This window comes from Alosa alosa, chromosome 7 (assembly GCF_017589495.1).
Source record: "Alosa alosa isolate M-15738 ecotype Scorff River chromosome 7, AALO_Geno_1.1, whole genome shotgun sequence".
In the NCBI taxonomy this organism is placed as follows: domain Eukaryota; kingdom Metazoa; phylum Chordata; class Actinopteri; order Clupeiformes; family Clupeidae; genus Alosa; species Alosa alosa.
In genome coordinates this window covers 32,892,404-32,919,609 of record NC_063195.1, presented here as the reverse complement: position 1 = coordinate 32,919,609, position 27,206 = coordinate 32,892,404, and the positions used below count along the sequence as shown (strand labels likewise).

The 27,206-nt window shown below is 47.6% G+C and overlaps 1 protein-coding gene across 9 annotated transcripts in view; it reads right to left on the bottom strand.

Moving 5' to 3' along the window:
- Window positions 1-27,206, bottom strand: part of rptor (regulatory associated protein of MTOR, complex 1) — a 151,358-nt gene that overhangs the window by 17,677 nt on the left and 106,475 nt on the right. For 3 of the 9 annotated variants that reach the window (XM_048247335.1, XM_048247337.1, XM_048247340.1), the window contains exons 17-25: window positions 21,760-21,951; window positions 20,479-20,619; window positions 20,211-20,331; window positions 18,353-18,493; window positions 15,267-15,422; window positions 9,586-9,704; window positions 5,039-5,142; window positions 4,162-4,378; window positions 3,497-3,607 (exon numbers count right to left, since the gene is read on the bottom strand). In XM_048247335.1, the coding sequence (XP_048103292.1) occupies window positions 3,497-3,607; window positions 4,162-4,378; window positions 5,039-5,142; window positions 9,586-9,704; window positions 15,267-15,422; window positions 18,353-18,493; window positions 20,211-20,331; window positions 20,479-20,619; window positions 21,760-21,951 (1,302 nt within the window). The remainder of the gene's footprint in view (window positions 1-3,496; window positions 3,608-4,161; window positions 4,379-5,038; window positions 5,143-9,585; window positions 9,705-15,266; window positions 15,423-18,352; window positions 18,494-20,210; window positions 20,332-20,478; window positions 20,620-21,759; window positions 21,952-27,206) is intronic. The other 6 variants (XM_048247338.1, XM_048247339.1, XM_048247341.1 and 3 more) reach the window with 4 other exon arrangements.

Sequence of the window (27,206 nt, the reverse complement as noted above, 5' to 3'; positions counted from 1 at the left end):
TGAAGCTCTGATAAAAAAATATTTTGACGCTTTTGGATAGAGGAAACCCAGTGTCTGTTTCAAGAGCCCATCCACCCCCTCCATTCCAGTATTAGACATCCACTGGGTCACGTGAAGAGTGATGGCGGCCTGTGCTACTTACAGAGCAGTGCTGTGTGTGAACAGACAGACCGAGAGAGGGAGAGAGAGAAAGTGAGGAAGAGATGAAAATAGAAAGAGAAATACATGATTAGAAAAGAGAAAGACAAAAGCCCAAGCCTGGATATACACCACATGCGTACCTGTGTGTGTCTTAACAAGAGACAGAGCAAGGGAGAGAAGCTGAAAGACAAAGGAGAGAAAGAGAGAGTGAATATGAAAAGGCCACGTGCTGGAGTGAGCGAGGGCTTTAGGAGGTGCTGTCCACAGCTGTCCGCTCCTGCCTTCTCCTCTCCTGCCCTCTCCTCTCCTGCAGCCTCTCTGCCTCACGCCTCAGCACTGCCTCACATTAACATTATTGACAGCAACCGGCAATAACACGAGGATCACGCTAATGGACCCTAATGGAGCTGCGCTCTCTCTTGCTTTCTCCTCATCCTTTTACGCTCTCTCTCTCCCTCTCTCTCCCTCCCTCTCTCCCTCCCTCTCTCTCTCCCTCTCTCTCTCCCTCTCTCTCTCCCTCCCTCTCTCCCTCCCTCTCTCCCTCCCTCTCTCTCTGCCCAGCCGTGATGCTTAATAAGCACATTTCCAGGGTGGTGGAAACGAGCGGAATGTTAAACAAGCCCAGTGCTAATGTATGATATTCTCCAGCACATGTACTCTCTACACACCAGCCTCTGCCACGGGGGCGTGTGGTGGGGTGGGGGGGGAGGAGAGAGAGAGGGAGGGAGGGAGAGAGAGAAAAGAGAGAGAGGGATAGAGAGAGAGGGAGAGAGAAGGATGGGAGAGAGAGAGAGAGAGAGAGAGAGAGAGAGAGAGAGAGAGAGAGAGAGAGAGAGAGAGAGAGAGAGAGAGGTAAAGGTGATAAATGGGGGTGCAGGTTTGCAGCAGAATAAGTGAGACAAAGAATGAGAGAGAGAGAGAGAGAGAGAGAGAGAGAGAGAGAGAGAGAGAGGGTGAAAAATGGTAGTGCATGTGTGCAGCAGAATAAGTGAGACAAGGGGAGCGAGTGAGCGAGCAAGCGTATGGAAAAAGAGGCGAGAGAGAGAAAGACAAGAGAGGAGGAGGAGGGAGTGAGAGAGAAAGCGAGATCAGGCCGGTCTGATCTGCAGCTCCATGAACACTCTGAGCCCCGGGGCCACAGGGACCAATGCTAATGCAAACGTGAAATATACAGCAGCACCGCCACAACTCACCAGTGTGTGCTCACACCATGCATCACACACACACACCCACCCACACCCACACACACACACACCCTGCTCTTTCCCATTCACAGTCAATTGGGCAAGAAAAAAAGTGCAAAAAAATATTGAATTTCACTGAGCGGTTCTTCTTGAAAGGTCCACTTTGACTTCACCGATCCCATCCACACACACAAAAAAGTAAACAAATGGCCACATCTGACCGACCAGCCACCGATCCCCACAAGCCAGCACTGCTGACACAGGCATCCGCTAACCTGCGCGGCGTCGAGAGAGCGAGCGAGTGAGTGAGTGACTGAGTGAGTGAGGGAGGAAGTGAGTGGTGGCCGGCGATATTAAAGGGAAGTTTATGGGGTGCACTCAAAATCCTGCAACGCAGCAGCAGCAGCTTCTCCAGCACCAGCGCAGGAGTGGTGAGGAGGAGCCGGTGAGCCACCCGGCCCAGACACGGCCCAGTCGCAGCCCAGGCCGGGCACGGAGGAAGTTTGGCAGATTCAGCCGAGTCGGAGAAGACGAGCTGACACAGGCCTTCCCTCCTCTTTCTCTGAGTGCTGGGAGGATGAAAGGATGTGAGGGTAAGGGAAGAAGGGAGGAAGAGAGGGAGGGAGGGATGGAGTGGAGGGGGAGTGGTGGTGGGGGGAGGTCAGCTGAGTTGCTGGGTGGAGCAAACGCCGGTGATGAGAGCTTCACATGACTTCAAGGTTCCTCCGAGTTGACAAGGAAGGACTTAGCGCTTGCAGCCACTGTCAGCAGAGTGTCAAGGCAAGCGAGCCAACGTGCTCAGTATGCACTGCGTCACACGGGAACAACGTCTCAACTGTGTTCCACGACAAAGCCAATCAAATAACGCCGCGTCTTCCATCCAGTGTTTAAAGACAAACATTATACGACGCCAACATCAAAGGCCCAAAGCTTTGATTCCAAATCACTGACTATGTCAATCTTTCTTGTCAATGTCAATTACAAGCCAAGGCTTCATGGAAAACGTGGGTGCTGTGAGGACTATTTCACTTTCACCGAAGCTGTCGGTTGAAGTTGAACGTGGCCAACCTCCTCAGGTGGCACACGTGGGCATGTTCGACAGGACTTAGTCCACTGCTGGGCGGGGCCTCTGAAATGGCCAGGACGCAAGTAGGTAGAACGGTGCGGAGATGTGTGTGTGTGTGTGTGTGTGTGTGTGTGTGTGACGTCTTATTGGGCTGTCTGTCTGTGTGTGTGTGTGTGACCGTTAATGAACACTCCCCACTGATCTTCAAGCATAATAATGCAGTGCATTATTAATTACATCACAGGCCACCCTGCCAATTAGACTGGATCTATAGCTAGCGGGCAGCGATGCGCTCGCTTCCTCCTGGGGGAAGGGCCTCTGTGGAGACAAGTGGCTAATCCAACGTGCTAACGAGTCTTCAAAACAAGTCCCAAGATTGTTTGTGGTTACAATCAGTGGCAGTTGCATTCTATGAAAATCACAAATTTATCTATGATTTACAGCAAGCTTTTAATAAGTATATATACTTTTTTGATCCCGTGAGGGAAATTTGGTCTCTGCATTTAACCCAATCGGTGAATTAGTGAAACACAAACAGCACACAGTGAGGTGAAGCACACACTAATCCCGGTGCAGTGAGCTGCCTGCTACAACGGCGGCGCTCGGGGAGCAGTGAGGGGTTAGGTGCCTTGCTCAAGGGCACTTCAGCCGCGGCCCACTGGTCGGGGCTCGAACCGGCAACCCTCCGGTTACAAGTCCAGAGTGCTAACCAGTGGGCCACGGCTGCCCCCGTGGAAATGTTCTCAGATGATATGTTTTGCTCATCTGTTTATCTGTCAGTCTTTACAGTACAAACAGAGACCGTCAGCATGCTCTCATCACGGTCACTGTGCATTTTCCTCTCTGGTGAAGAAACCCATTCAGATCATCTCAACGGGCTACATGGTGTTAGAGAGAACCAGAAGCATTGTTGCACTTGTTTTGTCTGAAATGTGGTAACGGTGCATTCAAGCCATCACATGCTATAGAGCAGAGCAAGGCCACGGGGGTTTGAACACTGTTGAGTACAGACGATGCATGTAGTTCTGGGGGCGCGCGCGCGCGTGTGTGTGTGTGTGTGTGTGTGTGTGTGTGTGTGTGTGTGTGTGTGTGTGTGTGCGAGTACCTTCATGACGGGCTGAGCGAAGTACTTGGCGCTCCAGTCACACAGGCCTGTCTGCATGGTGGTGCTGATGTAGTTTCTGTGTGGGGTCGGGTCGTCTCCATCCTCCGCCGCCTGGCACGCACAGGACAGACAGACAGACAGACAGACAGACACATGCAAACAGCAGTGTTCCATCATAGAAATGAGGAGAGAGGAAAAAGTGAAATTCCATCAAGCGGACAAAAGTCAGACAGAGAAGCAGAACATTCGCAGACAGACCAGACATGGACAGGACAAAGAGAGACACACACACACACACACACACACACATACACAAACAGGGGAGAGAGAGGCAGAGAGGAATTAGTCAGTATATTATTGCAATGTCAGAGAACATGACTCCTCCTCGACCTTCAACTTGCACAATAAAATCAATAGGTACAAAAGCAAACTGCTTATTACAGCACGGCCATCAGACCACAGAGTGAATGCTTCTCTAGAACTTTCAATACACCTAATTCAGCTTCCATTCCATCCTGTTATATAAGGCAATCCATTTGTTTCCCTAAAGAACAACAACAACAACAACAACAACAACAACAACTACAACAACTACAACTTTCCACAGCAGCTTCTTCACAGAGAAACCTGGCAGCAGACCCTTCCGGAGCCTTCCGGAGTCCTACCTGGTCGGGCCCTTTATCAAACATCTTGCGGGTACGGGGGAACTGGTGCGAGTGGGGAGCCTGGCCCCCCAGTGTCGGCGTGTAGGGGGGCCGGGCAGGGGGTGCGTCGCGGGCGGGGGGCTTGGGCACCTCATTGGTCAGGCTGGAGCTGCTGGCACTGGGCATGGGTGGGGAGCCACTGGAAGGAGATGAACAGCGTTTGGATCTGTGGGGCGCACTGCAAGACGCAGGGCAGAGTCATTGTCTGTCAGGCAAACATGCAGCACAGTACTGTTCTACTGATGGACACTGGAGTCTGTGGTATGGACGGGCAATTGACTAGTTGCACGAAAGGCTCTCGGCTCTCTTCCTGCGGAGCCAGGTGTGTTTGAACCTGCCGCTATTCTGAATTAGTGTCTACACGGACCCGGCTAGGTGTTGCACCTAGTGAATGCACGTTACGATAAAGAAGGACGTATAGACACAAATTACATTCAGAAGAACGGCAGGTTCAAACACACCTGGCTCCACAGGAAACAAGCAAACTCACCGGGAGCCTTTCGTGCATTGCTTGTGAAGTCCAGAGTGTGCAGCTAGAGAGAGTCAGTTTTGGGAAAAGAACAAACTTCATGTTGTGAATCATGAACCTTGTTCTACTGTGCTTCTGTGTTACTTATGTGTGCTTGTGCCATCAGGATACTGTTGTTTTTGGAGCATTTGTGACTATGTGTCTTTACGATCAAATGGCTGAGAGATTACAGCATATGTTTGCTGTGATAGTGGTGAATTTGGTCCAGGTCTCAGAGAATGTGTGTGTGTGTGCAACCCAGGCAAAGCATTGTAAGTGTGGAGCTGTGTAAGTGTGTGGCCGTAAGGACGTGGAACTTGGGTAACTCACCCAGCCTGGTGTATGTGCGTGCCTTTGCTGGTGGGGCTGGCCGGGGCCGACTGTGTGGACGAGCCGCAGTCCAGGATCCTCTGCGACCGGGCGTTCATGGTAGCCTGCAGCACACACACACAGCACTCAGTCACGGACAGCACCCGACACAGCGGCGCCACAGCATGGTCTCAAAAACAGCATGCTTAAGACTCGCGTGGGAAATCACGGCGTCTCTGAGCGGAGCAAACGAGCTGGCCGGAGGATGATTGGACAGATTATAACCCACGAGAGCGGAAATGAAGAGCAGCTGTAATCAGCGCGCAGCCCAGCAGCAGGCCTGTGTCTCTCTCTGATAGGCACTCACCAGCAGACGCCATCATCACTAACGGCAGAACGATGCATTAAGTGTTTCTCAACCAAACAGTATGAGGCATAATTGGCACAAGAGAAGTAATGAAACACTGATGGGTAGAAACTAGTTCACGGAAAGCGACAGAGGCAAACTTGTACACCATTCAAACAATCGTACAGTTTTTTTCCCACTCCAACTCTCTCTTTGCCATCTGGAGATGAGGTTTTATTGGATTTCTATGCTAATTCCCACTAGCTGATAGCATGATTTTGATTTGTGGGAGACATTAATTGCTTTGGGTTTGAAGCGGAGACATTAATTGCTTGTGTTTGCACGCCGGTGCTTCATTAAAAATGGAGCCGTGAAAATAAATGAAGGAAACGGTAGGCAAAGAATTGACACTTACTATGGAAATGTGCCAGGCTCTACTCTGAAAGGCCTCCCCACTTCAGGGACAAAATATTAATTACACAGAGAGACAAGAAAGGCATAAATCACGGCAGCAAACACATAATGAAACACAAGCGAGATAAACAAACTTGTTGTCGAGGAAGCGTCAAAAAGTGTCAATGTGAGAAAATCAATTGTATTATCAACCTTAGAAAACCTCCGCTGCATCTCATTCGAGATACGTGCACGTGAAAATAATAGCTTTGGATACGTCACTGGACACCCTTGAGGAAATCTCGCAAAATAATTAAATCAGAGGAAATGAAAACCTGATGCACCTCGACAGAGCGTTGTGTTTTAAATTCATCAGGTGTGCAATCAGTGTTGACTGGTGGCTAGCGCCCGCTGACGCAGTGATGAGCGCGTCCGGTGACCTGGGAACCAGGGGCCTGAGCAACAGTCCAGTCAGCTAATGTGAATCTTACCGGGTGATTGGACAGGGACACAACTCTGGCACAGCACAGTCAAGATCAAAGACTCATTAAAGAATGATGGAGCAGAAAAAATATATGAAGCTGGTACTTGCTGCTCTTAAATATTTCATTGGCACATTTCCAATGCAAAGTGTGAGATGTGCTTGGCAGCAAGAGGGGTTTGTTCATCGTTGACTTCACCTTAGCCGCTTCTTTTTTGGCTGTGATATCGGGTAACTCTGTTTGGCATTGCATTAGCAGTCTATAGAACTAATGAATACTGATGGCAAGAGGATACAAGGGCTCGTGTGAGTACAGATAGAGATATCGGAGAGCACAAGGATGAAATACAGAAACCTAGACACTTAAATTCTATGAAGACATTAAGGCAGTGAGGGTGTTACACTAGAATAAAAATATGAAAAATAATAACTGCATTTGGAGGCTTTACATAGGCTACAATTACAAACATCTTCCCCACTTAAATTATTTTCAATGTTCCTTTCTACTTGACCGAAGTGTCTTTTAAAAACAATAAAAATACATGTAAAAATGTGTATTTTAAAGAATTTTTTCAAAAATTAACAATCAGGCACACCAAGTCACTGGCATATGCAGCACTGACTCTAGTCAGTCCTCTAGTCAATGCTGGGGGAGGGAGGGCCTCTACATCTCTCAAGTAAGAGGGTAGCGAGGTTGTTTTCCTCCTGCTGTGCAGTGGGAGGGTTAAGACTAAGAGAGGAGTATAATTGTTTTTTATTACGGTCAGGGTTTATTGCCAATCCCAGTGTAGTTTCCTGGGCACTGTACAGGCTGTTCTTTCTCAAAAGTGCACCTGTTTATTTATTCATCAATTAAAGGCCTTGGCAAATTAAGCTGTACCGAAAACATTTTTATCACTGGGTCTTCCCAACTGGGGAAAGGGTGTGCAATTCAACGACGTGAAAAGCAGCACTTTTGTTTGTGCGCGTTTGTGTTCATTAACGTTATCACGTTGTCCATCAACGTGAAAATGACAGTGTTCATCTCTAAGAAGGGCGGTGTAAGATGGAGTTTCATGGTGGTAGTCACGTATGGTTAAGATCCAACAGGCTATTGGTTTAAAGATAAAAGGTGTGGGGAAAATGGCAAATCCTACAAGATTATTTTATGAGGAATAATTTGATGACAAAAAGTTTTTCAATTTTAACATGCATAACATAACAAAGATAGTTCCATATTATGTTTTCTTGTTTTTAAAGGTTAATTAATTCATGGTAGGCACCAGCTGACACTAACAGGGAGCATCCTACCTAATTAACACTGACTTGGGAACAAATTGTTATGATACGGTGAACTTAATCTGAGTATGAATGTATTCTAATTAGCATGAGTAAACGCAAGTTTCCAGAAGAGAACGAGCACTGGCATTCAGATTATACTCGGGCTGAAGTAGAAAACTGTTCCATGCCAGCACCAACACATTTCAACTCAAGTGAAAATCCAATTAACTGCCTTCCAATTTGACAATTAATGCACTGACAAAAATCCTACAAAAATAAACTTTTAATGAGGAGACACCTTAATGTCCCACTTAAAAACAAAAAAACAAAAAACAGAACAATCACTGGCCCTGAAAATAGAAAGTCGGTCCACATCTCCATGACGCTGCATGTATAAACCGTCTCCCTTTTGTCTCTCTCTCTCTCGTGTGCCGAGCCTGATCTGTGGAGGCAGCTGGTAAGATTAGACGGCTTCCCTGCTTCGCACGTGCCTTTGAAGTGCAGCTCACCAGAGGTGTGACACACTGACGAGAGTTCAAGCACAAATTTGTGCTATGCTCAGAAGGAAAGGCTTCCCTTATCATGATCGAAGCCTTTCCTCAGAAGGAAAGGCTTCCCTTATCATTATCGATAAACAAACCTACCTCAGAAAGAAAAGGCTTCCCTTATCATTATCGATAAACAAACCTACCTCAGAAGGAAAGGCTTCCCTGATCATTATCGATAAACAAACCTAAGTCATCGCTTCCCATTAGTCCCTTTAGTTCAGGCCAGGTGATCCGACTGGGGAATTTCCTCAGCTGTTGGCCTGTTACTTAGGTCACGGAACAAAGGGAGATGGGTTGTTTTACTGCAGATGAACTGTGTGGCGGCACGCCCTCGGCCTCCGGACTACGCCATCTTAGATCTCTGAGAGGAGAGGCGGCGTGTTCGTCTCTCCGCTCTCAGAGCGCCTCAAAGCGCAAGATCAAAGGAGCGGGAAACACGAGGTGAGGATCTCTGGCTAAACCTCTCTCTGATTCATTCACTGACTCAAGTTTGATGTCATTTCTTTTGGGTTTGACACATGAAACATACACCAGACAGCTCATGTGAAAGTTATGGGGAGAGCCACTGGGAGAGAAAAATCAACAGTGTTTTTAAAGGAGGAAGAGAAAGATCTAAAAAACTAAATCTTAAGTGTCAATGCAATACAGTATGCATCACACTCTTAGATACAGTGCAGAGATCCTATTAATGGACTCCAACAAAAACTTCTGCTTGAGGCTAGTTTTAAAACCAATGGGAAGGTAGGTTATATTTATGTCAGCAATGGGATCCAGTCCAAAATGTCACCAAAGTATACGTTCAGAAAGGTAGCTGAATTTGACCTCTCTCAACTCTCGACGACTTGCTAGAAGAACAGAGGACCCTCTCCCGCCACACTCAGCAGCAGAAGGGTGGAGACCCACCGCTGCCCCTCAGAGAGCCGAGCATCTCGCTGGCGTCCGTGGCGCAGTGCAGCATCCTCGGGACGAGCCCTGAGACAGCGGAGGCACCGCAGGACACCCCCACACCCCCTTTTGCTCTGCTCGGGTAATTCATTAGCCGCCTGCTAGCGCTGGAGCCGTGGCACGACCGGCACCGCTGCGGCCGGCAGGGGGTCTTAAAGCAGCGACGAGGGGCCCCGCGGGCGACGTGGGGACTGTCGATGTCAGCAGAGGAGATAAAACAAGACGGAGAAGGGGGAAGCCGCTTGTGGTTATTACCCCTTTAACTTATGAGTGAGCTCGCTGCACCCTGCACACACACACACACACACACACGGGCCTTTGGGGAGCCATTGTCATTTAATTGCATTTTCACAATACTAACGGCTTGTGGAGGCGTAGAGAGCCAAGAGGGCTGCCAGTGTGGCATGTCTGGGTGTGTGTGTGGAGATGGAGCCAGTGTGGCATGTCTGTGTGTGTGTGTGTGTGTGTGTGTGTGTGTGTGTGTGTGTGTGGAGATGGTGCCTGTGTGGTGTGTGTGTGTGTGTGTGTGTGTGTGTGTGTGTGGAGATGGGGCCTGTGCAGGGAGAGTGCTGAGGAGGCGCAGATCTCTCATTACCTTGTACGCGATGCTGTTGAGGACCTTCATGGCCAGGTCGGACACCTCGGGGAAGGGGTCGGCCGCTAAGTGCAAGAGGACCCTCCAGATCTGGGTGTAGACGCTGTTGAACGACACACCTGAAAAGACAGACGTTTGGGGGACGCTTTTAGATCAGGAGCATCAAGTTCACTTTGTGACAGATATGACAACAGATTTGAGTAGAGAGTTGTGAAGTTCTAGGAACGGTCCATAGAAGGTAAAACTCTTTTGAGTAAGCGTTGGTGTTCAGGAGATTTATTTCATACTGATGTGATCCCATCTTCATCTCATTCCATGTCAACCTTCTGATTCGTCAACACAAAAAATAAAGATACATCTTCAGAGTTGTGGAACTCCTCTGATTAATTTGGTAAATAAAACCAAATAAATCGACCAAGCCTATTTGTTTAGGAAATGTGTCACTTGTTTGGTGTATCAAATTCAACATCAAAGTGAGACTACACACAGCTACTGGCAGAGAGAAAAATGAACTGCAGAGGCACTCAGTGCGGGCGAATCATCCCTCTTCTGAATGTGACGGATGTCAGGGCCGAAGCCATCATTAGGCATCATTATCACGAACAGAAATCATTACGCACCGCACGCCACGCCACGTCTCGCAGGGCAACAGGTTGAGGCCTGACTGACATTTTACGTTCTCTCCGGGGAGCGCTCCACCATTTTGAGGTGACATTAACATTCCTTTGCTCGCTCGTTCCCCTGCATAAATGCCCCAACACACACACACACACACACACACACACACACACACACACACACACACACACACACCCTCCCCCACAAGTGATCGACTTTTTGTGCTTTTGAAGCACGTTGAACGCCCGTCACTCATTTCCATCACTGAGCCGTGTCCCCTGGTGGCTCTCTGACACCAAGAGGAGTTCCAACTCGTTTCGCCTTCTTCTCGTCAACTGGTAAATATTGCCCCTTGTTCTGTTACTTTTTGTGTTTTTGCTTTTCTCTTTTTTTGCGGTGAGCTGATCCGCCAACATGCTTCTCAGCATCTGTCAGCTTGGGTTTGCCTGTGTGGATCTGTCTCCGGGCCCCCCCACGGTGGCGCTGGCTGTAGCGCTGACAGCTTCACATCCACCCCCCCATGGAGTTGTTTACTGTAGGAGCTGGTGGGGTGGGGTGGGGGGGGGGGTTTGTAGCAGAGGAACGCGCCCCGAGTCATTGGCATTCACTGCGTGTGCGATGACTAGCACATACTCGATCCAGAGAGCTTCTTGAACTCCATCTCTGGGGACTTCCTCCTCTCCCCCCCACTGATCATCAGTGCTACCGCCACCACCTCTACCCTTCCCTCCCTCCCTCCCTCCCTCCCTCCATCCTCTACCCCTCCCTACCTCTATCTGCTCCCCCTCTCTCTCTCTTCAAAACCCTTCTACATGACAAATTACGACTGATAGTAAAGGCATGTAACAACGAGAGCAGTAAAAGAAACTGCAAATGAATTAGGATTTCACGCTGGGCAGGATGAAGGCCCCGGAGATGGTTGAGTAAGGGGACCTGTGTGGCCTAATTCCCACTTAGGAGCTCAACAGTCCTGGCTTGCGCTACAAGTGTTCAACAAGTCCAGCACTACAGAAAAGTTGCTGTTTGGTTGCCTCTTATGTCCTGCAAATAAACCACTTGAAAGCTCAGAAGTGCTCACTCTTTCGTGCTTTCAGGTCATAGAGCAGAAACAGAACACACTTGTAACTACCCGCTAGTTGCCCGTGTTCACTTTAGATCACCCACAGAGCGGCAGGCTAGCATCGGCCTCCTCCTGTGCTATTGTGTATGCTAACTGCAGAGAAGAGAGGTTATGTAAGGACTGCTGGGACACACCTCAGATAGACACGCAGAGACGGAGAGAGAGAGAGAGAGAGAGAGAGGGGATAGAGGAACGGAGAAGACACGCAGAGACGGAGAGAGAGAGAGGGGGATAGAGGAATGGAGGAGAAAGGAGGGAGGGAAAGAGTTTGAAATTTCACCAAAAAGACTTTTACTGCATCAGACCGTCAAATTTTAACAACTGTGCAAATCATGAAAGACAAACAAAAACATTTTGTAATGTTTTTAAAAAAACATTACAAAGGAAGGTAACGAGCAGTAGAGAGGAGGACAGGAAGAATGGGAGAGAGGCAGACAGGAGGGAACAACATGCTAGTCTGAAGGGGTGGTGTGTGTGTGTGTGTGTGTGTGTGTGTGTGTGTGTGTGTGTGGGGGGGCAATACAAGAGCTGATTACAGGAGTAACAAAAAGGGTGTGGGGAGAAAAGATGGCAGAGATGGGAACAAGTGGAATGAGGGAATGAAGAGAGAGAGAGAGAGAGAGAGAGAGAGAGAGAGAGAGAGAGAGAGAGAGAGAGAGGAGCTGATGGAGGGTGAAGGCCAGGTGATTTGGGATGAGGTTAGCCAGCGACGCCAGCAGCAGCCTGCACAAGGTCACGCTCACCACCACGGATGAGATTAGCCCGTGCTCGACAACATCTCATATGAGACCATCACCCTCAGAGATTGGGAGGGAGAACTTGGATGGGACACCTACTTGACAATATGCTGGTAATACACCACTGTTTTGAGGATTATGGTGACACCAACACATCCAAGGCAGCCCAGAAATACTAAAGAATGTCTTACCATTTCATTCATACAAACTTTGCAACCGATCAATACATCAATACTGGAGTGCAATTTACCTTCTGCACAACGCCAGGTTTCATTCTTTCATGACTATATATGCTGAGCACAATTGCGGTTTCACTTCTTGGTGAATCATTCTCTTTATTTGTTCCTGCGCTGCAGAAAAGTGCAAGCTGGCGGTGAAATGTCTACTACAAAATGAGTTTATCACACCCACGTCCACTCGTCCGAGTGAAATCCATACTCCTTTATGAGACGGAGGATATCACTGCAGAAAAGTGCCACTCAGACTCCTCACCTCCTCTCACGTATAAAAGCCTCGGAAATGCACTGACACATGTGTAGTGGAGCCAGCTGAATGGAAATGGACGGGCTTTTTGTAAATTAATTGGCCATGTCGTAAGCACTCTCTCCCAGGTCAAGACCACTGGCGCATTATTCACAAATCTAAAATGGCGGCTGTACTGTATTGTTGTGCAGATGAAGCTAAATGGAGGCCATGTTGCCACTGGTGATGAGGAGGGAAAGAGCAACAGCGAGACATGACAGTGGCACTGATTATGATCCAACACATACATTTCAACCCTCCACCAGCACGAGATGCGCAAGATCTATATGGCCATCTCCTATAGAGGCGGCCATCTCCTATAGAGGCAGCCACCCCCCCCGCTATTGATGGATTGAGCCTTTAATCCAAATCTGATTGAAAGAGTACAGTCTAATGCAGCGCTGTGCTGCAGAGTGGCGGCATCGGGGGGCGTCTGGGGAGCCGGCTGTAATAAGAGATTCACCTCCCCATTCCTCAATGGCTGATCTCCCCTCACTGATGCTAATGAGGCCGTTCTCATGTGTGTGCTTAGACACAAGGGCTAATCCGCCACGCTGCCTGGCTAAGAGCCAGAGAAATGCACTGCCGCCGCCGCCGCAGATGCTGTGGGCTTATAAGCCCCATTAGACCATGCAGCAGTGTGTGTGTGTGTGTGTGTGTGTGCGTGCGTGTGTGAATTAGCACAGGTGCTGGAGCCGGAAACGTAACCACACAGGTCTTACTGCCGCAGGAAACGTTAGTAATTTTGACTGTTTTAATAGTTATGAGGATTACAATGGGCTACTATAGAGCTTGATTGTCCGGCTGGCGCTATAAATGACCTCAGATGACACTCCATCTCCGCACCACATATTTTTCCCACCAGTCATTTCCGTCACCGGTGCGGTGGCTAGTGACTAACTTGTTGTTGTTGTTGTTGTTGTTGTTGCCACAGCTGGTCCTGGCTCCTGGTCATCCTGCCACCCTGAGTGGACACCGAGCAAGGAGCAGGAGAGTCCATCATTGTGGACAGCCAAGAAACTGGCTACATCTACTAGCCCTCCACTGTTCAGCTTCTCTTTGACTCAACTACATTACATGACATCATTATAATTACATTATTATAATTATCATTGATATTGGTATATTGTTTCTTGGTTAGTATATCAATATTTCATGAACACTCCACATCAAATAAACATTTGACATACTTTGACATCAATGGTGCATAGGAGGAACTGCTCTGGGCGTAGCTTACATAAGCCTCCTTCACAGATGCATTGCTGTGCACTCTGTGTTTGTACTGTGTTGACAGTGCCGCAGTAGTGTGCTGGTTGGCGGTGGCTCTCCTCTGGGAGAGGGTGGGGAGAGCGTGGGGCCATCTCGTGCGCAGGGCTGCGGCCGCCTCTTAAAAGCCTGCTGCTCACCACTGGGCCTACTGCTCAGCACTGCCGCAGCATCAGGCTGTGCGTGTGCGTGTGCGTGTGTGTGTGTGACCTTTCAGAGCAGCCATGTCCTCAGAAGCAAAGTTCATCTGCACAAGTTTAGCAGCATGCTTAACTCCAGAGTGTGCAGAGTGGTAGGGGAGCCTCACTGCAGTGCGTCTGCAGCACATCTCCCCCGTGGGAAAGAGCACAGCATCTTAAAAGTGTCGTCTTCCTGGAGGCTTTCAGCGAGCAAAATAACAGCCCATTTTATTGTTCCTTTCCGAGTAAATAGCGGAGTGTACACTCCTCAAAAAATAAGTAATTTTTATCAAGACTGCAGAGACCTAAACAAAAGAGTTTTGTGCACAACCCACAGAAGCACATCTAACCCTCAGAAGCACATCTAACCCACAGAAACACATCTAACCCACAGAATGGACATTCCATTTCAAAACAATACTCCAATGGTGAATTTCAAGACTTGACTTTTAACTGCAAGTTCAAGGTTCTACATTGCAGCCTTGTTAATTCTCAGCATGGGATTTCATTCGATGAGGCTCTGTGCTCAACTGCTCTACAGCAGTGTACTGCTGTACTGGTGACTGATGTTAGAGCCCTAGGCAGGTGCTGTGCTGTTGGGAACTGGGTGAAGCCAGACAGCGTTGGCAGCAGCAGTAGCAGCAGCAGCCGCCACAACAAACAGGGCATTCCTAACCCTGGTGAGGTTTCACGTTCTCCCTGGAGAGGGCTGGTGTTGAATAAATGGTTTCCTGACTAAGACCTACAACACACACACAAACATGCACAAACAGAACTCAAAGCACGCCAGAGCACATCAGGCTAACTGCCAATCACAGCACAGGGCTGAGTGGAAAAATAAGTAGACTTCCAAGAAGCAAAAGCACTTCCAGTCTGAGAGGCCCCCCCCATCCTCCTGGCCTCTATAATACATGCTCTCTCCCTCTCAAACTCCTCCCCGATGCCCCCGGCAACAGCTGGAGTCTTACTTCCTCTCAAGCGCTGCTGCTCAGCTCCGAGCATTCCGCTCCTTGGTCCGCACCCAACCACTACACACGCCTGCCCATCGTCATCATCATCATCTTTACTCTATGTCTCCCCAAGTCTTTCTCCATGAGGGGGCAGGCTGCTCCAGATCGGCCTGGACAGCCAGTCTCTGATAGACTGGACAGACCCTTCTATCCACCACAAAGTTACCCCCACATCCCACCTAATCCCCCCACATGGCCCTGCGTTGGGGCCGTGGCCTGCCGCACTCACCGATGAGGGAGTTGAGGGAGGAGTAGGAGCTGACCCTCCTCATCTTGTCGATGGTCTCGAAGGACAGGATGTACTCGTCGTTGTCCGGGCTGCCCAACGTGCTGCTGGCGCTGCTGCTGGTGCTCAAGTTCCCCGGGGAGAAGACCACCGGACCACCTGCAGGGGGCGAGAGCGCGCGCACACACACACACACACACACACACACACACACGACGACGCGACGACGCGACGCACGCACGCGCTGCGCACGCCAGACACACACACACACCACGCTACGCGACACGCCTGACACGCCGCACACGCGACACACACACACGCACAAGCACGCAAGCACGCACACACACGCACAAGCAAACACACACGGTTATTAGCTGTACATACATACACATGAGAATGTAGCAGCCCACATTCCCAAAGGCTAAAAGACTAATGGTGCCACACTCCACCATAGAGTGAGGGCACTTCATCACAACACCTGAGACCCCTGTGTGAGAGCTACATCCAACACCCATGTAGGAACATCTACAGAGACTGGTCATCAGTGGGGGGAAATGGAACATCTACAGTGACTGGTCATCAGTGGGGGGAAATGGACTGTGTGTGTTTGTGCATTTGGTCTCATGGGGGTTGGTCTACTGGACCAGGTTTCAATGTATCTCATTATGTTCCCCAACTATACAACCATCCACCTGGGTGAGTGTGAGCACAACAAAGCCACACTGGAGAAGCCTTTTTAGACCAGGCCTGGAGCTGCCCACCCATCAGGACGCAAGGATGCGGGACTGACAGAGAAGACATGATGGTCTGCTAGATTGACACAGAATTGTGATGGGAGGAATTAGAGCTCAGTTAATCAAAATCAGAATCCCAATTTCTGATGCACTTATGCAAAATGCAAAGGCTGCATTTAATTGAGCAGCCAGCGACTCTGACCCAATGTTCAATAATGTTTTTTTAAATTCATGTCGTCCTTGTGTGACAGACAGTCATACTCATCAATCAGGGACACCTTTGCATGCAAACTAATCAGATGTGGCCCATCTTAAAACATATTTATATTATTTTATAGTATAAATATTTCATTTTCACCCTTGGATAAGTGGATTAAGCAGTTTGATTGAGCTGGCTATTGAGCCCATGGAATTTCATTACTTTTTTCATTAATTTTCATTAAAATTTATTTCATTAGTACATGACAATAAACTATTTGAACTTGAACTTGATGTTGTCATAATTGGTAATTCATCACATGTATTTTATAGTGAATCTTGAACTGAGTCTTACTGGTATATCGCAAAACAAATCCCAATATCAGTCAGAAAAATAACAATTAGATATTTTCTCCAAATCGTTCAGGAGGATTTACAATGTTGTAATACCAGCTGAGGAAAAAAATAAAAACACACAGTTTCTTTCCCACCAGGATGATAACAGTGCAGGGCCAAATCTTTCTAGGCACCTTTTTGATAACCAGTTCATATTTCAGCCACAGTAAAACTGTTCGCAAGCAAACTTGGCAGCCTCCCCTTTGACTGTAACTTCTTGCAGTAGCCTCTTCCACAGCCACCACTGTCTGCAGTTCTAACTTTTGGACCAGCATTTAGGGTGGCCATACCAGTGACAGTTTTTTGCCACTGACACCAGTCAACTGTTTGCGTCAAACAGTTTGAGATTAGAAACCAGCACCAAGTTGGTGAAAAAGGCCTAACAAGCTTCAAAGGCTGACACACTCATCTCAGCTAGACTTCCCTGTTAGGATGCAGAGAATATCCCATGATTACAGAAAATATTTGACAAAGGCTCTCTTCAATGTTTTATGTCTTTGCAAGTCTTCTTCTCAACTTTGCTGATTAAAGCCCAACATAACACATAAACCAGTGGAGCCTGGACAGAAGACGCTGTGTGGGCACTGGGCAGGCATTGCCTTTCTCTGTTTAAGAAGCAGCGGCTACCCTAACATGACTTATGAACAGCCAGGCCCAGCATGGAGCAGAGCACCAATGGAAACAAACTAATCAGACACTGTCTTATCTTCTTCATCAGTTTAGATTGCCATCCAGGTGAGCTGGCATGGAGTGAATGATAATTGTGTTTGTTTAGCTCCAAAGGTAATACACTTTCAAATAGTTAGACATCGAGCAAGATCCTCAGATTACCTCTGACAGAAGGCAACGTACATGTATGCCTACACTGCTCGGCAGATGATGATGATGATAAACAACTGCAGTGTCTGGCCTGCGTTCAGGGGAATCAGCCTCTCCCTAAAGCGCCGTTTGTGACCAGAGTCTATTGTCAAGAACAGGGCTTTGAAGGGCTAAGGCAGAAATCAATAGAATGTGATGTGAAAACAAACTCTTCTCATCCATGCGTAAATCCGAACGAAAGAGCCTCCCATCAAAACGAACTCCCCAGCGCTCCCTGGGCATCTGCGGCGGCTCATGCTGACCACCTGTCGCTCGGCGACTACGGGGGGAGGTGGGGTGGGGACGACCATTTTCTCAAGGCGGTTTGATTAGCGCATTAAAAAATGACTTTGCAAGCCTTGAGCACAAGAAATCTAAGCAATTTCCTCTCAGTGAAATGTCACATAGGGGTGTGTGTGTGTGTGTGTGTGTGTGTGTGTGAGCATGTACAGTACCCTCCAGAATTATCGGCACCTCAGCTAAAGTTGAACAGGTAGAAAAAATAATCTATTGGTGATTTATTGTAAATGATCAATGAGCAAATGTATTCTGAGGAAAAGGAAAATAAAAACATGTTGCTCACAATTATTGGCATTCTGGGAGGTACTACATACGGTAGTTTATGACTTCATAATGTATGGAGATGCTTTGTTCCAACTGTAGATTTAAGCGTGTCAACGCAACTAATAGCACTGATGATATGTGCGGTCAGCTAATTGAGATAAAAGCTTCTGATATCAAAGGCACAACACAACAGTTGTGTGATTGCACATCAGATGATCTGATCTGAGGCCAAGTCTGTATGCCCCCTCTTTGTTGTTGAAGTTCCTTATATTGGTTATCTGTGTGTGTGTGTGTGTGTGTGTGTTGAACTCTGACTGCTGCCCCTGTCGTGAGCCTCACCTTCTTCGTTGAGGTTGAGGTTCTGGAGGCTCTTGTTGAGGTTGCGTGCGGTGGTGGCGGCACGGATGTTGGTGTAGGAGTTGACCGAGCGCAGGCGGGGGATGGCCGGGCTGTCCTTCACTGGGGTCAGATTCCCCGGCTCTGGGGAGGCAGAGGGAGAAAACGACAGCAGCAGTGAAGCCAGGACAAGCTACTGCCACACAAGTGCATGTGTGCCCTCACCTTCCCACACACACAAGTGCATGTGTGCCCTCACCTTCCCACACACACAAGTGCATGTGTGCCCTCACCTTCCCACACAAGTGCATGTGTGCCCTCACCTTCCCACACAAGTGCATGTGTGCCATCACCTTCCCACACACACAAGTGCATGTGTGCCCTCACCTTCCCACACACACAAGTGCATGTGTGCCCTCACCTTCCCACACTAGTGCATGTGTGCCCTCACCTTCCCACACACACAAGTGCATGTGTGCCCTCACCTTCCCACACAAGTGCATGTGTGCCTTCACCTTCCCACACAAGTGCATGTGTGCCCTCACCTTCCCACACAAGTGCATGTGTGCCCTCACCTTCCCACACAAGTGCATGTGTGCCCTCACCTTCCCACACACACAAGTGCATGTGTGCCCTCACCTTCCCACACACACAAGTGCATGTGTGCCCTCACCTTCCCACACACACAAGTGCATGTGTGCCCTCACCTTCCACACACAAGTGCATGTGTGCCCTCACCTTCCCACACAAGTGCATGTGTGCCCTCACCTTCCCACACAAGTGCATGTGTGCCCTCACCTTCCCACACAAACAAGTGCATGTGTGCCCTCACCTTCCCACACAAACAAGTGCATGTGTGCCCTCACCTTCCCACACAAGTGCATGTGTGCCCTCACCTTCCCACACAAACAAGTGCATGTGTGCCTTCACCTTCCCACACAAGTGCATGTGTGCCTTCACCTTCCCACACAAGTGCATGTGTGCCTTCACCTTCCCACACAAACAAGTGCATGTGTGCCCTCACCTTCCCACACAAGTGCATGTGTGCCCTCACCTTCCCACACAAACAAGTGCATGTGTGCCCTCACCTTCCCACACAAACAAGTGCATGTGTGCCCTCACCTTCCCACACAAACAAGTGCATGTGTGCCCTCACCTTCCCACACAAGTGCATGTGTGCCCTCACCTTCCCACACACACAAGTGCATGTGTGCCCTCACCTTCCCACACACACAAGTGCATGTGTGCCCTCACCTTCCCACACAAGTGCATGTGTGCCCTCACCTTCCCACACAAGTGCATGTGTGCCCTCACCTTCCCACACAAGTGCATGTGTGCCCTCACCTTCCCACACAAGTGCATGTGTGCCCTCACCTTCCCACACAAGTGCATGTGTGCCCTCACCTTCCCACACAAACTCATTCCAGTCCAAATGGTTCTGAGCTCTAGACTGGAGCGCATAGTGCCACCAACACACATTCATGTCAGGTTCAGATAACTTGAAAAGAAATAAAGTAGGCAAATGTGGGTGTGAAAAGTTCAACACAGTCACATGCCCTCTGATTCAGAGACATGCCAAGGACGCTCAATTACTCACTCCACTCTAATTAGATGAAGTCAATGTCAAGTCATTAATTGCAGTGTCTAACTGGTTTCACAAGAATACACACAACATCAATCCAGAGCATACTTTCTGAGAAAAATAGACGAAAACTTTAATTGAAGTGGAGGTGGAGGTGTGTGTGTGTGTGTGTGTGTGTGTGTGTGTGTGTGTGTGTGTGTGTGTGTGTGTGTGTATATGTGTGTGTGTGTGTGTGTGTGTAGATGTCCAGCCCCTAGTCCAGCGCTGGTGTGGCTGTACCTGTAGTGTTGGCGGGCGAGGGCACCGCGTAGCTCTTCTCCTCCTCCATGAACTGGAGGGCCACAGTGCAGAAGTTGCTCTCGTACTGGACCACCAGGTGACTCAGCGCCACCACCAGCTCCTGTGGGGCCCGCAACACACCAGCGTCAGGCACCGCACTCCTCCACCCACGCATTATGTACACCTTATGCTATGGATGTGCTATACTGTACTCCACCACCCACACATTATGTACGGCACAGCCTGTCTCTAGAGGTCGCTGACCCACCTTGCGGACCACCGGGCTGCCATCGTTGATGAGCTGTGCCAGCATCATGGCCACGTTGTGGTCGATGGTGGTCGAGTGATCCGTCCGCTCGGCTGAGTTGCCCACGAAGGTCCCCAGAGCGAAGACGGCCGCGCAGCGCACCTGCGGATTAAACACACACAACTTTACCCTTCTGCTCACAGAACTACATTACCCAGGAGACCTCCTCCATTTAACGGCCACGACTCTAAATAATGAATCACTCTTTACGAGAATCTTTCCGAGAGGCTCGCCTTCAATAACAGGCAGATCACAATTAACGGGTGAGAGTGCATGATTTATCACAGAGTGGTCCTCTGCTGAAGGGATGAATAATTCTCTTATAGTGGCCCTGACACACGGGACGCCCAGTCCAGTTTAATCAAGATGAAACTTCTGCCGAGGCTCCTCAGCGGAGACCCGCAGCTGACACAGGCGTGCTCCCGCATTCCAAAACGGGGTCCTAAAAAATAAACAGGCACACCCCGGGGCAGTCGTCTGACAGGAGCAAAGCCCAGATAAGCCAGAGAGAGCGATGAAGGCCTGGCCCTGAGTAACAGAAGAGGAGTTCGGTCCAGTTCATCAGGAAGACTCGTTACGTGACACACATGGCACAAGTCAGAATGAAGTCGTAATGGGCTTTATGCCTCGTGCTACAACTTCATCTATATCTCCGTGTTGGCGAGTAGCCCGATCGATACGCTGTGAACACTCAAAACAGATTAAATACGGCTACAAGTGCAGGATCAATACGGCTGCAAGTGATGTGACCGTTGTTGATTAGCGTGGAGTCTGTTTACTCCAGGTTAAAACCAGGCCATCTCTCATTCGCACCATTTGACACCAATAACCTTTCCTAGAACTCCTATTAGCTGATGGCCGACCAAGGCAAAGATCCAAAGCCCAGCCTAAAGGGAAATCAGTTCAGATTCCCTTCACGTCTACAGAGTGAGTAACATATTCAACTGTTTCAAGTGAATCTAGGGGCAATTTAAGGTCATTTAGAGGTCAACCTATTCACTTCTCTATGGCTCCTCTCTCTCTCTTCTCTCTGCCCCCCCCCATCTCCCTCTCTCTCTCTCTCTTAATCCATCCCTCCCTCTCTCTCTCTCCCTCCCACTCTCTCTCCCTCTCTCATGGTGATGCCAACAATACGCTGCCATCCTTCCAACAGGCCGGCGGGGTGTTGTGGTGCCCTGCGGCTGTGCCAGGTCTCCTGGTGCGCGGACGGGGCCACTACCCACTGACCGCTGGCCCCCGTACCTCAGGGATGGGGTCGGAGAGCAGGCTGTAGAGCTTCTCGTGCGCGCTGTCCCTGACGCCGCACCAGCGCGCCGAGTCGAAGTTCTGCCAGATGCGGCCCAGGCAGATGGCCACCCACTGGCGCAGCAACGGGTGCGGGTCGTTCAGCTGCTCCAGGCAAATGGCAATCAGGTTGCCCTGGAGACAGGCCTCCTACAGCAGGGGAGAGAGAGAGAGAGAGAGAGAGAGAGAGAGAGAGAGAGAGAGAGAGATGGAGAGAGATGAAGAGAGGGGGAGAGGGAGAGTACATTACTTGTGTGATGAAATCTTTTTCAGTTTCACTGTAGAATATTCAGGGCATTAATTCATCTAGCTTTGGTTGTAAAACTAAAGCCCTGGAATTTAAGAAAAGCATTCAAAACACAGATATAATAATTCTCCAAGAAACATGGCGCAAAACTGATGAAGTGACTCTCTGTCCCACAGGATATTGTGAAATAGCCATTTCCTCCAGAAAACATGTAAAAGTCACACGTGGAAGAGATTCGGGAGGCATAATTATTTGGCTGAAATTAGAAATAGCCGAATATATTACTACAATCAAAAAAGAGGAATCACATATCTGGCTTAGAATTGACAAAAAACTAACGCAGACAACAAATGATATATTCCTCTGTGCTCTGTACATTCCCCCCTCTGAATCTCCCTACTATAATGAAGAGACTTTTGATACTCTCCACAGTCAGATCAACTACTTTCAGGCCCAGGGTAAAGTGTTGATCTGCGGAGACCTAAATGCCAGGACAGGATCTTTAGCCGACTACAACTCAGATGAAGGTAATAACCATATATTCGGCAGCGATTATCCATCAAACATGGTAAACTTTGCCCGTAATACTTTTGACAAATCAGTCAATAGAAATGGTAAATTTCTCATCGAGCTCTGTAAAAGCCTTGGTCTTTACCTGCTCAATGGTAGGGTGCGAGGGGACTCATTAGGGAGATATACCTACAGCTCACCACTTGGCTGCTCAACAGTTGATTATATGATTACAGATTTGGACCTATTCACTTTCAAAGCATTCGGTCAAACCACTAACACCTCTGTCAGACCACAATCAAATTACTATGCATCTTAAAATTAGCGAAAATACCAACACACACAAAAGGCCCATACCTGTAATGCTGTACAGCACTAGAGAAACCTACAGATGGGCCCATAACAGCAAAGAGGAGTACCTGAAAGCTTTTTGTCAACCTAAGGTGGGTTCTCAAATAGAAACATTTTTAGCATATACTTACCTGCATAATAAAGAGGGCGTAACCATGCAGCCGAAGAACTAAACAACATTTTCCATTACCTGGCAACCATTTCTAATCTTAAAACTACCAAAAAACCCCATAGGGATAAACAAGAAAAGGAAAAATGCTTTGATCAAGATTGCAAATTAATGAGGAAAAAAACTTAGGCTCCTGTCAAATAAAAAAACATAGACAACCCGACAATCCTGGTTTACGCCTTAGCTATTATGAAGAGCTTAAACAATACAAAAACACACTCAGAAAGAAGAGGGAACAGTTCACAAAAAATCAATTAGAGACAATTGAAGAATCTTTAAATTCAAATAATTTCTGGAATAACTGGAATAAACTTAACAAAAAGCAACATGAGGAACTTGCCATCCAAAATGGAGGAGTATGGAAAAGTCACTTTGAAAACCTCTATGGAAAACACAGCATGAACCCAGAACAAACCCGAATTTACCAAAAAATGATTGACATGGAAAACACAATAAATAAATATCAAAACCCACTAGACTACCCAGTTACAGAAAATGAACTAACAGAAAAACTCAAAGGCTTGCAGCCAAGAAAGGCAAGTGGCCCTGATGGCATCCTCAATAAAATGATTAAAAATGCAAGCCACAATTTTCATCTGGCTATTCTAAAACTGTTCAACTTGGTTCTGAGTGTCGGATACTTCCCTGATATTTGGAATGAAGGACTCATTACACCCCTTTTCAAAAGTGGAGACAAATTAGACCCTAATAACTACTGGGGTATTTGTGTAAACAATAATCTGGGGAAGTTATTTTGTAGAATAAACAATAGAATAATAAACTTCCTTATCGAGCATGATGCCCTGAGTAGAAGTCAAATTGTTTTTTTACCAAAATGTAGAACATCAGATCATATTTTCACCCTACAAAACCTTAATAAATAAATATGTAAACCAAAATAAAACAAAAAATATTTGCTTGCTTTGTAGATTTCCAGAAGGCCTTTGATTCTTCTATTTGGAATGATGGCCTATTTTGTAAACTTATTGAATCTGGTGTAGGGGGAAAAGCATACAACATAATAAAAACAATGTACTTAAACAACAAATGTGCAATTAAAATTGAAAACAAACAAACAGAATTCTTCACTCAAGAACGGGGTGTGAGACAGGGCTGTCCTCTATCACCGACCCTCTTCAATATATATATTAATGAATTAGCAAAAAGACTCGAGCAGTCAGCAGCTCCTGGCCTCCTATTAAATGACTCGAAATCAAATTTCTCCTTTTATGGACGACTTGGTTCTGCTGTCTCCAACAGAAGAGGGGTCTACAGCAGAACCTAAATGTCCTGCACAAGTTCTGTCAGACCTGGGCCCTGACTATTAACCCACAAAAAACAAAAATACTAACCTTCCAGAAAAAATCCAGACATCAGAGAAAGAAATTAACCCTTGGTACATATGCAATCGAACAAGTAAAAAGTTACACCTACCTTGGGCTAAAAATCAGTTCAACTGGTAATTTCAACTTGGCCATGAATGATTTGAAAGAGAAAGCAAGAAGGGCTTTCTATGGCATCAAAAAAACTATTCAATTTGACATACCCATTCGGATCTGGCTCAAAATATTTCAAACAGTTATCGAACCAATTTCATTATACGGCAGTGAAGTGTGGGGTCCTCTTATGTACAATGGATTTGAAAAATGGGACAAACACCCAATCGAAACCCTGCATGCAGAGTTCTGTAAAAGCATCCTCAAGGTACAGAGGAACACACCTAACAATGCATGCAGGGCTGAATTAGGCCAATACCCTTTACTAATTAAAATTGAAAAAAGAGCTATCAAATTCTTCGAACATCTCAAAACAAGCGACCCCAACTCCTATTGTTATAAAGCCCTAAAAAGCCAAGAGATGAGTGTAAAAAGTCCCCTCATCCAGCTAGTCCTGAGACTCACACATACTAATAGTACAACTAACACAACTAATAGTCAGCCTCAGGACCTTGCCACCCTTTCTCAAACAATTCGGCCTAACCAAATTATAAATGAAGAAAAACAAAATTACTTATCTTATCAAACAACAAAAAGACAAAATAAACTTCAATGTTATTTGGCCCTAAACAGAGAGTACACTGTGGCATCAGTGACTACCTATCCACAGTCACTGATACCAGACAGAGAAAAACCTTGACCAGGTACAGACTAAGCAATCACAGTCTGGCTATTGAGAAGGGCAGACACGGGCAAACCTGGCTGCCCAGAGAAGACAGGCTGTGCACCAATTGCAACCAAGGTGCCATAGAGACAGCTTCACTTCTTGGCTGAATGCTGCCAATGGAAAGACATACGAGATCAATTCTTTCCTAAATTCAGAGAAATGCATCCAGACCTTCAAAACTTTAAGGATCTAAGTCTAAGAATACTATTAGGCGAGGAACAAAAGAGCGCAAGAGTCGCAGCAAGATATATAGATGCTTGCCATAAACAAAGGGAGTCACTTCATCAGTGAAGCACACAAAAACTCAAATACACACACACACACACACACAGCTGTTGCAGTAATGTATGATGCATGATGTTTTGTTTTATGTCTTTACACACTACTACGTACATGTATGCTTTGGCAATACAAATTGTATTTTTTGCCATGCCAATAAAGCTCAATTGAATTGAATTGAAATTTAATTGAGAGAGAAAGAGGGAAAGAGAGAGAGAGAGAGATGGAGAGATGAAGAGAGGGAGAGAGAGATGGAGAGAGAGAGACAGAGAGAAAGTGAGAGAGAGATGAAGAGAGGGTATATATACTATATACTATATATATATAGTAGGGAGAGAAAGAGAGAGAGAGAGAGAGGGAGAGAAAGAGAGAGAGAGAGGTACAGAGAGAGAGAGAGAGAGAGAGAGAGAAACAGCAGAACAGGGGTTATTTAAGACAAAACCACATGCTTTCAGACCAACTCACTCATCTGGTTCAGAGCACTTCAGGGAAATACATCTCATCCAACAGGCTGAGGATAATTTGTGTGAATTCTAAGAACTTAATTAGCATCGATGCCATTAAAAAGTGAAGATGTGAACTAATACTATTGAAAACGTGTTTTTTTCTCTCTCTCGCGCTGACAAATAAAGCATTAAATGCATAAAATGTGTGCTGCGTGCGGACATTGCGAGTCATTAAAGCTTATTAGTGATGTTGCCCAATAAGTGGTCCATCCGCTCCCATCCACCGCATCCTGGTGAACATAAAAAGCTCCACAAGCTAACAGCCTGCACACTCTGGCACTAACGGGCCTCCACAGCCCCGTTGCTGCTGCTGGGCCCTCTTCGTCTGCCGCGGCCTCCTCCTCCTCGTTCACAGCCGGCCACAGAGCGGGGCAGGAGCGGCCAGCACAGCTTCTCATTAAAAGGCATCTCAGCATGGGGCCGGCTCTGTCCACTCAGCACCATGGACATGGCAGTGGTGCGGAGTTCCAAACCCAACACACTCCCAAATACACACACATCCATATATATATATACACACACACACACACACACACGTGTTTGGTGTGTGTGTCTCTGTCTGTGTGTGTATATTTTGTAAAATACACACACACACACAGACAGAGACACACACACCAAACATACACATACACAAACACACCCACACACCTAGACCCTCTCTCTCACCCTAGAACTCACACCCTCCCCTTCACTGCCCCCACCAGGCCTCCATTTGCGCTGGTCATTACTCAGACAGTGGCGCGGGGTCCCCTGTGAGGCGGTCTAATGGAGCTGTGTGTGCCCCGTGACCACACAGCGCAGCTCGCCGCTCACCCCTCTCAGCGCCCGCAATCACCAAACACGCTAACCGCAAACATCTCCTGACGCCGACGCCACCCCTCTCTTTTTCGGCGGTTCGATGTGGAAGTCGGTGTGATTGTATGCTCGACATGTCTCTCTACTGCAGGTCATTTCCAGGGCAAGGAGATTTACTACAGTAAACATGTGGCATGTGTGTTTGTTTGTTTGTGTGTGTGTGAGTCAGAGTGTGTGTGTGTGTCTGTTTGTTTGTTTGTTTGTGTGTGTGTGTGTGATTGTATGCTCGACATGTCTCTCTACTGCAGGTCATTTCCAGGGCAAGGAGATTTACTACAGTAAACATGTGGCATGTGTGTTTGTTTGTTTGTGTGTGTGTGAGTCA